This window comes from Berghia stephanieae, chromosome 7 (assembly GCF_034508935.2).
Source record: "Berghia stephanieae isolate SIO BIC M18660-M18661 chromosome 7, UCSD_Bste_1.3, whole genome shotgun sequence".
Lineage (NCBI taxonomy): Eukaryota > Metazoa > Mollusca > Gastropoda > Nudibranchia > Aeolidiidae > Berghia > Berghia stephanieae.
The window spans coordinates 57,565,768-57,576,854 of record NC_088366.1 but is presented as its reverse complement, the minus strand read 5'-3'; the positions used below and the strand labels follow the sequence as shown (position 1 = coordinate 57,576,854).

Sequence of the window (11,087 nt, the reverse complement as noted above, 5' to 3'; positions counted from 1 at the left end):
TGTGTGTGTGTGTGTGTGTGTGTGTGTGTGTGTATGTGTGTGCCCTGTGCTTGTCACATTGGTTATAACCGGCGTGTACTTATTTGCGCACTTAGGTTAGAACTAATAATAATAATAACAACGACAACAACAACAACAATAATATAATAATAATAATAATAATAATAATAATAATAATAATAATAATAATAATAATAATAATAATAATAATAATAATAATAATAAATAGATGGTTGTAAAAAAAAATTTTTTTTAAATTATGAAATTGTATTTACTCTATTTAATAATATCGATATTCCTGGTATCAATTAAATAATCGCGATTACCGGTTATCATTTCGCATTTTATCATGTCATGAACAAAATTAAACCTACTTTTACATTTTATTGTTGCTTTATTTTTTTTTACAAACGCATGGTGAAGGGTGAAATAAAAAGCTTTCATACGAAGAAACAAAAAAGAAAAAAGAGATTGATGAGGGAATCAATTATTTGACGAAGTAAACAAAGTGTCAGATTGGCTAATCTTACAACCAAAAATATATTTAATTTCGTCAGCTTATTAGATATATACAGTGTTATTCTTTTTAAAATTTATATTTTTTCAAAATTATATTTTTCCACATGAGATTTTTTACTGTCTAAGAATAAATTGTTTAAACAAGCTTTTCTCAATAAACTAACAAAATATTAACCTTTAAATATATCTAGCTGTAAATATATTACAGGCATTTGGTTCATTGTGAACTTGTGAAAATGAAAAAAAGTTTACCACGGAAGTGGAGTTTCTGAATACCGAATTCAACAAACATTTTGTGGATTTTGACAATTTTTTTTGTTTTTATTGTTATTGTGCTATGCTGCTTACATTCTTAAAGCTGTTGTGATGGCTAAAAACGTAAAGTCTACCATTCGTTTATCGGGTGGTATAGTCGAAATAAAGAGTAAGGTAAGGATCGCAAAGGCAAAGGAGGATCGCAATAAAAATACATTTCTAATCAATCTCAATCAGTTATCAGTCAATTTCATTTATGGTTTGATTTGCCCCGCGATAAAATTCAATCATAATTATTGTAAAAAAGTAAAGTTAAGCCATTCAAATCAAAATAAGAAAAGTGTACATTTTGTTGTGGTTGTATCATCATACACACCTGGTTTTCAACTTCAAATCCTGTCACAGTCCAGTCACGACACTGGCAAGTGGATACGTTTGTCAGTTTGTCCATTGTCCATGTCAATTTACACCTCACCCTTTTCTTTTTAGAATGGAAAAAATATAAAAGAAGATAAGACCCTTCATGACTTCCGAAAGGAATATAAAAACAAGTAACAAAACGACAAAATTAACGGCATTCAAATTACTTGTAGGGCCAGTCCTCGAGTCTCTAGTACACAGTATCCAGAGCTGCCAACCTACTGCAAAAAATGCGGAATTGTACGCATTTTCAGTGATTGTACGCTTGTACACATTTCCCCCAAGATTGTACCCATTTTAGTGTGCAGAGTCACTTCAGTCTTCTTTAGTTGTAATTGATATTATTACTAGCCTATTGAGAAACCTTGGTGACCAAGTGGATATTGCATATATTTTTTTGAACAATTATGATCTTCATGCTGGGAGGTAGAATTCTGAAAGGATTGGATTATAGTCTTGGGAACATCATTGTTGCTGCAATTGAGCTTGTGTGGTGTGACTTTATGTAATTATACCTTCCTCTTACTTTCACAATGGTTAGTTTCCATCGATTTCAGAATTGTACCCATTTTTATGACATCTCCCCCATTTTGAGGTCCCATTGTGCACATTCTCATCAAATGGGGTTGGCAGCTCTGAGTATCAGTATGGGACCCGTACAAACCTATAGCATTAATACTACAGCGCAGCACGGAAATTTTGAACAAGTTGGGGCTGGGCCTGTATGTTTGAGATTTCCGTGTTGGGTATTTTAATTTTACAAAGAATATATGAAGAAAAAATGTGAGGGTGGGATGGGGGTGGAAATGGCAGGTGGTTCAAAGTTAAGTCCTTGGATAAAATTGTTAACTCCCATTTTATCACCATGATCCAGTGTAAAATGTGATGGTAAAGATTGACTGTTGTGTCCAACCCCAACTATAATTATTCACGTTCAAGGTGAAAAGTAAAAGTAAAAGCGTTTTTCAAGTTTTTCATGCATGCATATTATTTTTGGGTGAAGAGAACAGGAATGGTGATTGAAAATTGTCGCAAATCACGTCTTAATCTTTGAAATATGAGGGGGGACTGTTGAAATATGAGGGGAGACTGTTGAAATATGAGGGGAGACTGAATCCCTTCGTTTTTTTATTATTTAAAAAAAAACCCTAAAGATTTCTACCATAACTCTTATGTTTATCTTTTCAATTTTCGGCCCCCCATTTTTGGAACTCTCTCCCATAACACGTGAGATGCTCGGATTCGTTGACAACGTTCAAATCTCGCTTAAAGTTTTATCTTTTTACGTCATAATGTTGCAATATTATTTTCATTTTTGTTGTTGTTGTTGTTAAATTGAATTCGTATCACGTTTCCTTCACACTTGTCTCACTGTAATATGTTTTGTTTTATATTACTGTAAAGCGCTTAGAGCCTGTGACAATGGGGTAAAGCGCTATATAAATGCCATTTATTATTATTATTATTATTTTGTTTCCTTTCAATAGTTTGATGCTGAATTCAGACGGTTTTCCATCGACAAGACAAAGACAACACAATTCGATGACTTCTATCTCTTACTGGAACAATTACACCACCTTGTAGACATTCCATTCATCATCACTTACACAGATCCCGTCCATATGGACCTACTTCCAATTAACAACAGTGAAAACTTTTCCAGGGCCCTATCTACAGCAAAGCCAGGTTTAAAAGTTTTAATTCAGAGGAAGGGTGAGTGCCTCTATTATTTATCTCGATTCCAAAATGACATTAACAAAAAAAAAAAGTAGTCCTTCAAAGCCATTGAGCTGGAGTTTATCCCGGTTTATTTGCAATTGTTTGCTATCCTTTGGATAGGATGCTCTAGTGTATTCCAAAGTACTTTCCACTAGATCTAACAAACCTAGCTACCTATTCACTGCTAGAAAAGGCTCTTTACTCACATTCTGTCACTGTACCCAGGTGTAAAATAAGTACCTGGCCGTTAATAGCATTTCCTCTTCCGGAAAAATGTAATATTGCCAAATGGGGGCCATGTCTCATCCTACAAGTTAAGTGTTGTTGTTGGCTAATGACTCATTGTAAAGCACTTAGAGCACATTCAGTGGATATATTGTGCTTTATAAATAAATAGCCCAGGTTGGTTTTGTTTTTTAAATGCCAGCATAGCTGAATATGATTGAGAAAAATGAGTATAAATTACAAAGTTCTTTGTCTGTCAACTTGGAGGAATTATTAATTCTTATTTGTGACCCTCCGCCTCAAAACGGTATTAAGTCAGGTTGGTTAAGATGTTGAAAATTGAATTTATAGCCAGAAATATTAGACTTGTGTTGAGTTTGTATGTTTTATTGAAGAGAATGGATAACATATTTTAGGGTGTTAATGTCAACAATATGTATTTTTGACCAGTTTAACATTTATTTCGGCTTTTAAGCATCTGGTTCGTTCCGACATAATACCGTTTTGAGACGATGGGTCACATTTATTACTTAGATCATAGAATGTTGAAAATATTACATTTTTCTATTAAAGTTAAAGTACAATAAGTTCCCTCAATCATTCAAAGGAAAAAAAAAATGCCAACATGTAAGTTGTTCCATAAGTTAAATATATGTTTTTTGAAAAAAAATGAATATAAATTACAAAGATCACTGTCTGCTGTTTGAATGGAGGCCCCGATTGTTCAGTTGACGTAGCTCCCACTTTACACCGAAGTGACTGCGGTCAATTCCTGGTGAAGTTGAAATTTTTTTCTGATGCCCATGACCACCCAGCAGTGATGGGGCCAGCTGGGTCGTGTGTAAGATCTGATGAAAAGTACTTTGCAATAGAGATTAGTATCCTATCAACAGGGTAGCAGGCAAGTGCTTTTGTATGATTAACCCTATAGAAACCAGGATAAAGTCCAGCTCATGGGCCTCTTGGCTCTGAAGGACTACTGCTGTGCTGTTTAAAAATATGAGCTCGAAATGATTTTCATTACTTACTTGTATTACTAATTTCTTTAGAAATTTATCCTCATTTAAGCAGATATCCTCTCCCCACAATATTTTCCTTTGCAATGAATTGCCTATAATATCATTGAAAATTGCTTCTTTTGTTGTTTTTGTTTTTTTCAACAGACATCAAAGTTGTGAAATCCTGAATCTAAAATGAATTTACTTTGTTTGCTTTTAGTTTTAATTATACACGGATATATCCATGGTAATCAGTCCAGACAGTACAATATTCTCGTAATTATGTCATGCATTATCAAAATAATTTGTGCTGTCCATATAAAATTATAATAAAATAAATATTAACATTTATTTAGTGTTTTCACGGATTTACCACGATCAATGTGATTCAGAAACGTGGTTCATTTATTCTCCCAGCTGGCCACATGAACCCATATTTCCATTTCATACAGTTCAAGTTGCCTGTCAGGCATCCTCTTTGTCCTACAACCAGGTGCTTATTCACACCTGAGTCGAGTGGGGTAGTAATGTGTGTTAAGTTCCTTACCCAAGGACACAATGCTGGGATCAGAATTTTCATGATCTGGCAAGATAGCTTGCCTTTTATGATAAAACGAGACACCATACTACTACTGATGAGCCACGAGCCACACCAGAGTTGCGTTAATCGTTTATCAGGCTTCCTTCATTGTTGTTAAAAAATGAAAGCCATTATCAAAATTAATCAAGCTTTTTTAAAAATTTATTTTTTCAGGTGAAAGTTATGGGGAAGTCAATGGTTACGGAACCCAGCCCAAGAAAAGAAATCCTTTGTCTAAACTGGTGAATGCAGAAACCAGTCCCCGACCCCGTGTTCAGATCAGTCTGATGGAAGATTTCAGACGAGTGTCCGCCATCATCGATGTCGACATCGTACCGGAGACGCATAGAAGAGTGAGGCTGATGAAGAATGGATCTGATAAGCCCCTCGGTTTTTACATTCGTGACGGGACCAGTGTAAGAGCTACAATGAATGGTTTGGAAAAGGTGGGTTTTATTTGTATTACAATTTAAAAGAAAAAAGAGAGGTTTTATATAGCGCAATATCCACTAAATGTACTCAAAGCACTTTACTAAGGGTCCCTGACCAGCAGCAACACGTAACGTGTAGAACGAGACGTAACGCCTGTTAGGCGATATGACAATTTGTTTTTTAGATAGAGACAACACTGTTGACGGCCAGGTACTCATGTTACACCTGCGTAGGATGAGTATGTCAGTAAAGAATCTTTTCCAAGGATTCAACTATGCATGGATTGAGGCTCGAACTCAGGACCTTCTTCCGATCTGAAAGCGAGTGTCATACCACAAGACCACATAGCCTTGTTTGTATTGAGTTAATGCATTTGATACTTGCTTCAATCAGTGACTGAGTTATGATTAAAACATTAAATGCTCCCATCGTGGGCAGGGAGGTACATACTGTGTCTTCTATCCCCCTATATCTATTTTCCAACATGCTTTCTCTCTTTGTCTTGGAATGAGATTACTTGGTTTTGTCCTGGCCCTGACCAGAGTCCTGGCTGGGAGGGAAACAGTCAAATGCATAGTTATTGTTTTGGGAGATGATATTTTTTTCTGTTTTCCAACATGCTTTCTGTCTTTGTCTTGGAATGAGATTACTTGGTTTTGTCCTGGCCCTGGCTGGGACGGAACAGTCAAATGTATAGTTAGTTTTGGGAGATGATATTTTTTTCCTTGTAAATCATCTCTCTGTTATGCACTGTATTATGTTTTGCTTATGTATTATATGATTTATAAACATTTGAGTGTATTCATCTTAGTGGGGACATGTGCTTGTGTCTGGACTTTTAGGTGATCTCAAACTAAGTACACTGATAGTGTGCTCTTGGAATCTACAACTGTTGCCTATTTGAACCAATCCTCCTTTGTCTGCCTTATTCTTGGATGCTTTAATTGTAATTCTAAAACTTTTTACTATCCCATTTTCTTCCTTTTTACTGGCGCTGATATGACCTTAATGTGTTGCAAGCACTGTAAAACCCTTAAAAACAAAAACAAAAAACCAAGTATATCTTATCTTATCTTATTATTTCAGGTTCCCGCTATCTTCATATCCAGGCTGGTACCGGGAGGCTTGGCTGAAAGCACTGGTCTATTAGCCGTTAATGATGAAGTGCTTGAAGTCAACGGCATTGAAGTCGCTGGAAAGAAACTTGATCAGGTCAGGAATCAGCATTATTTCAACTTATTTTTTTTGTACTTGAAATACCCCGAGATCTGTGAGCTGTTTTCTTATCACTCATAAGATATTGAATTTTGCAATAAAAACCCATATTTTCAGAGGGATTTCCCCCCCTCTAGATTAAATTTTTGATAGGAAAAATTGGAATATATATAATATAATAAATTTACAAGAGGAGGATTCGGGGTGGTACCGTGAAAAAACAAATGGCTGATCTAAAACACTTTTGTCTGGGGTTTTTTTGGGGGGGTTTGCAACATTTAAAAATTTTGATTTATTTAAATTGGATTTATACAATTTGGCTTTCTGATTTATTTCTCCTGCAAAATGAACCATCCTGTTAACAAAAGAGACATAAACTGATCTTAATTGTGTCCTAAACCAAAAGAGCTCAAAACAGCTCTGTGCTTGTAGATAATTAAAAAAAGAAAAATTAACAAATGCTAAAATAATTATATAATGGGCCCTAAGTAAGTCTACACTCGTCTGTCTACACACAGAACGTGTCTTTAACAATTTGGTTGCTATCTATTCAGTGATTTGAGAACCTAATGGAACAAACAGTTTCAATTTTGTAATGATAGAGGGCAGTGTGGCTCAGCAGTACGGTCTTTGCTTCGTACCCCAAAAGGTACCGAGTTCGACTACCCACCTCGTTGTGTGACCTTGAGCAAGTCACCTCGCTCTAGCTCACTTTGCAGTGCTGCACTGCGTCTGACACCTGGGTTATTCCAGTCTTCCCTTGGGATAGACCCTAAAAACGGGATGAATAAAGGGAATTTTATTTTTGTTATTTTTTTTTTTTAGATCGATATAAGATCAAAACAGTCTGCAGTGATTGAGTTGAAGCTTTTACCTATACAGTGTCAGTGTCCAAGCTTTTGTCAGAATCCTCTGACATTTAGCACGATGGACAATGATTATCTTACCGTACTTTACCTTAACTTACTCAGATTCTACTTCTTTTCAGATGTTGGATTTCACGGTGTTCCATTCGCCATGATTGGTCCATTGCAGCCTCATTACAGTCCTTTTTAATTTCATTTCAGTCATTTTCTTGATGTTACCTGTCCAGCATTCTCTGTCCCTTTCTCTTCTTTTTTTTTTTTTTTTCCCTTTTTTTCCTTTTCTTTGTACAAGTCTCTTTTTCTCAAAATAAACATCTGTTGCATCGTGTATGATAAACAGTGCCAGACAAAGCAAGAAAGAAAAGTACAAGAAAAAAAAGTCATCCCCAAAAAATCAGCCTTCTTCAACTGGGGATCGAACCTGAGACCTCCATTTTTTTTTTTAGTGAAAATGTAGTTTTATGATATCTAAAGCCGTTATCTCTTATCTAATGTGCTGAAGGTCTTTTTTTAATTTGGCCTGATGGGTAACACTGATCATGGAAAATTCTAGTCCTGACATTGTGTCCTTGGGTAAGACTCTTTACACACATTTCCCTACTTAACTCAGATGTGAATGAGTACCTGGCTACAGGCAGTGGAATATATTGTATGAGTGTTAGAACAAAAATAATATGCCTTAAAGGTGACTGGTACTGTATGAAATGGAAATATGATTCCACATATGGCCTGGCATTTTGAGCATGGTTAATCCATAGAAATATCCATAATCCATGCATTTTGAGCATGGAAATATGATGTATAAATGTTTATATTATCTTTTTTTCCCTCTCAATGTGTAAAATTAAGATAAGTAACAAAAATTGTCAGTTTACTGATACATAAAACAAGTTAATAATTATTTTTTTCCATTAAAATAAAAAATTGTATTGAATTAACAATAAATTTCTCTTTAACAAAATTGCAGGTGACAGACATGATGGTGGCTAACAGTTCAAACCTTATTATCACAGTCAAGCCAGTCAACCAAGGCATGACCTTGGCTCCTACCAGAGGCGGTATTGGCCGGCACAGCAACATCTCCTCCACATCCCACGCTTCTTCCCATCATTCCCAAGCTTCCAACATCTCATTCCAGTCAGCCAAATCGTTCGACAGCGCCGATGCGGTGCCAGAAGGCGACGAAGAGGAAGAGGACGACGAGGTTCACGATCATATTTCTCCACAACCGAAACAGCATCAGGATAATTATTTCAGCAATTTGCGCCACGAAGACGTCAGCGGTTCGGGACGTAGTGGGGGCAGTAGTGGTGGTCGTGGGAAGGGGGGAAAGAGTAAAAGTTCATCTGCTGCAGCTGTCGCTGCCTCTGGGTCGTCGGGGTCTGTTGCATCCACCAGTGGTGGTGGGGCTGTTGGGGGAGCAGCTGCAATGTCCTCGGAGCACGATGGGGCCGGTGATAACGATGACCCTATTCTCACACTATAGCAAAGTATGGAAGGAAAGAGTTAAAGCATGAATGAATGATTAAGCAGAGTGAGTGGATGCGGAGTTTAAAAAGCTGACAGCGATGATTATGCCACTGTAATAAAAGGTTGTTTTTGCAATGTTGGACGTTGAAAGACATCGATATTAAGTTGTTGACAAAAAGGATTTGAAAGGATTCCATTTTCGTTAGATTGTCAGGGTTGACTTTTGAGTTACCGGCATTAACTCTCCAGGGTTCATATGAATGGAAAATCATACAAGTTTGTTCATATTTTCAATCATGGTGAGCTCGATAGAATTATAAGAATGCAAGAATAGCTTTTCAAAAGTTTCCAAATCGGTGGACGTCGTATCAAATTTGTCCACACTTTATAGAACCTTTGAGATGCTATTCTCTGTTAATGCCAGATCCTCAGTATTGGATTTATTTTCAACTTTCAGCCCAGAGTGAACTAAATTTATCCTTTTATTTCTTCAAATTTTATTTATTTTGGTACTTTTTTTTATGCCAAAGTTACAAAAACAAACTTTTGTTACAGCCTCAGATACGGCATGGCAAAAAAGTTACAGTGAAAAGACTTTCGTTTGATAACATTACAAAAATTAATAATTAATGTCTTTGGCACAATTTGCTTTACACAGACAAAATTTTGTATTGTTATCAATCAAAGCCATATTTTGCCAGTACGAGGGTTTGAAACCTGCATGACCTTATTTATGAGTCTCACAACAATTTTAATGTATGCTATCTACGATCACTGGTTTCTTGATAATGCTGATGTGGTAATAATTTTTGGAGTGGAGTAACAATTTAGGGATCTGTGTAAGATGAAAATCTGGAAAGGTGTGTATAATTTTTTTGTTCATTATGATGCAAAGCAAAGGTTCACAACCGAAGACAGATAATGAATATGGCTGTGCTGTCTCTATGGACGCTTGCCGTGAATGTGTGTGTGTTACTTCGAGTTTGACATTCTGTGTCCAGTGTCCTGAAGACAGATAAAGCAAGGAAAAAATATACAGATTTTCACAAATCTGCATTATTTATTTTTGAAATCTTTACACACTCTATCTTATTGCCGGATTAGATTCTCTATCATCTGAAAATCAAAAAGTTGTGTTGTTTATTTTTATGAGACAATAATAATCATTATGAAGTCTGGGAGGTTTGTGAATAAGTACATGTAGGTTGTAAAAAATGTTGTGGGACGGACAGTGCGCTTGAATGAAATATTATGAAATGTATGATTGTTGGGTGAAGAAATAGAATCTTGTTAAAAAATTTTTAATCATTCCTCCCACCTTCAGCTCTTGTATCCCATCTTCGCTTCCCTTTTCTTATCCCCCTTTATACTCACTCCTGGTTTGTTTTTGCAAAACAGGAAGTGTGCATTTCATTAAAATGGTACGACGTGTAGATTGTTTGATATGTTTCTCGTTTCAAAATGATACACAAGAAGAATGAAACTGTGTCAAACACATGCTTTCCATGTCCAGAAAGTGATGAGGATTATTCAGTGTATGAAACAAATGAATGAATGAAAGGAAACAAAATTCATCATTTGATCGAGATTTCGATGAGGGATTTGAGAGGAAGAAGACTAGATACACCTGTTTAACCCCCTCCTTACCAACTGTAGGAAAGCCGTCACATTCGTTATGATACAAACATTTTTCAAAGTCAAATTTGTTTTATAAATCACAAAATTTGAAGAAAAACATTTGTCATATTTACAAATATTTAATGCCATTTCGTAAAGCTCGCTTTGTTCAATAATAATATTTACAGCGTGTTCTAATTGCTGTTAAAAAATGAGTTTAAACTTCAATTTGTGTCAATTTCATTCAGTGTGATATTCCAGTAAAAACCTTGAAAAAGTCGGGAAGGAGAGAGTTAAAGGGCTGAAAGTTCAAATTCATGTTACTACTACTACTAGTCTTGATATTTTAAAACTTTTATCCTTTTTTTTTCAATAGCAATTCAGAGAGTAGTGGCTATGATGATAGTCTTAAAGATTTCATAGGGTTTTACATTTAGTGTGACCTATTCCATTTGATCTATGCACCGGTTGATTATATTTTCATAAATCAATTAGTAAAGTCTATTTACTTTTTTGATTTTTTGGTCTTTTTTTTTTTTTTAATTTTTTTTTTTAGGAATGTGTATTGAGTTTGAATATATGATACATCGAAAAATTAAATCATTGTAAAAACACAAATGTTTGATTCAGCTTGCCATTTCATTGACAAAATTGAATCTAGAATATACGATTACTAATCATTGCATTTATTCTCAAGACATGATAAACTGAAATTTGATGAAGAGCTTAATTATGTATTATTATATATTATATATTATTATTATTATTATT

At 35.3% G+C, this 11,087-nt stretch overlaps 1 protein-coding gene across 1 annotated transcript; it reads left to right on the top strand.

Moving 5' to 3' along the window:
• Positions 1 to 769: 769 nt before the first annotated feature.
• On the top strand, positions 770 to 10,934 carry LOC144976274 (partitioning defective protein 6-like). Its single transcript, XM_078920468.1, has 5 exons — positions 770 to 948; positions 2,682 to 2,907; positions 4,891 to 5,162; positions 6,235 to 6,360; positions 8,197 to 10,934. Exons 1-5 carry the CDS (start codon positions 886 to 888, stop codon positions 8,713 to 8,715), a joined length of 1,206 nt encoding a protein of 401 aa, XP_078776594.1. The 5' UTR covers positions 770 to 885; the 3' UTR covers positions 8,716 to 10,934.
• The last annotated feature ends 153 nt before the right edge of the window (positions 10,935 to 11,087 follow it).

Excerpts from the sequence above, each read along its gene's own strand:
- LOC144976274 (XM_078920468.1), top strand. The coding sequence starts at position 886 with ATGGCTAAAAACGTAAAGTCTACCATTCGTTTATCGGGTGGTATAGTC. Across the intron at positions 949-2,681 it reads TAGTCGAAATAAAGAGTAAG|TTTGATGCTGAATTCAGACG; the intron begins GTAAGGATCGCA and ends TCCTTTCAATAG. Across the intron at positions 5,163-6,234 it reads CAATGAATGGTTTGGAAAAG|GTTCCCGCTATCTTCATATC; the intron begins GTGGGTTTTATT and ends TTATTATTTCAG.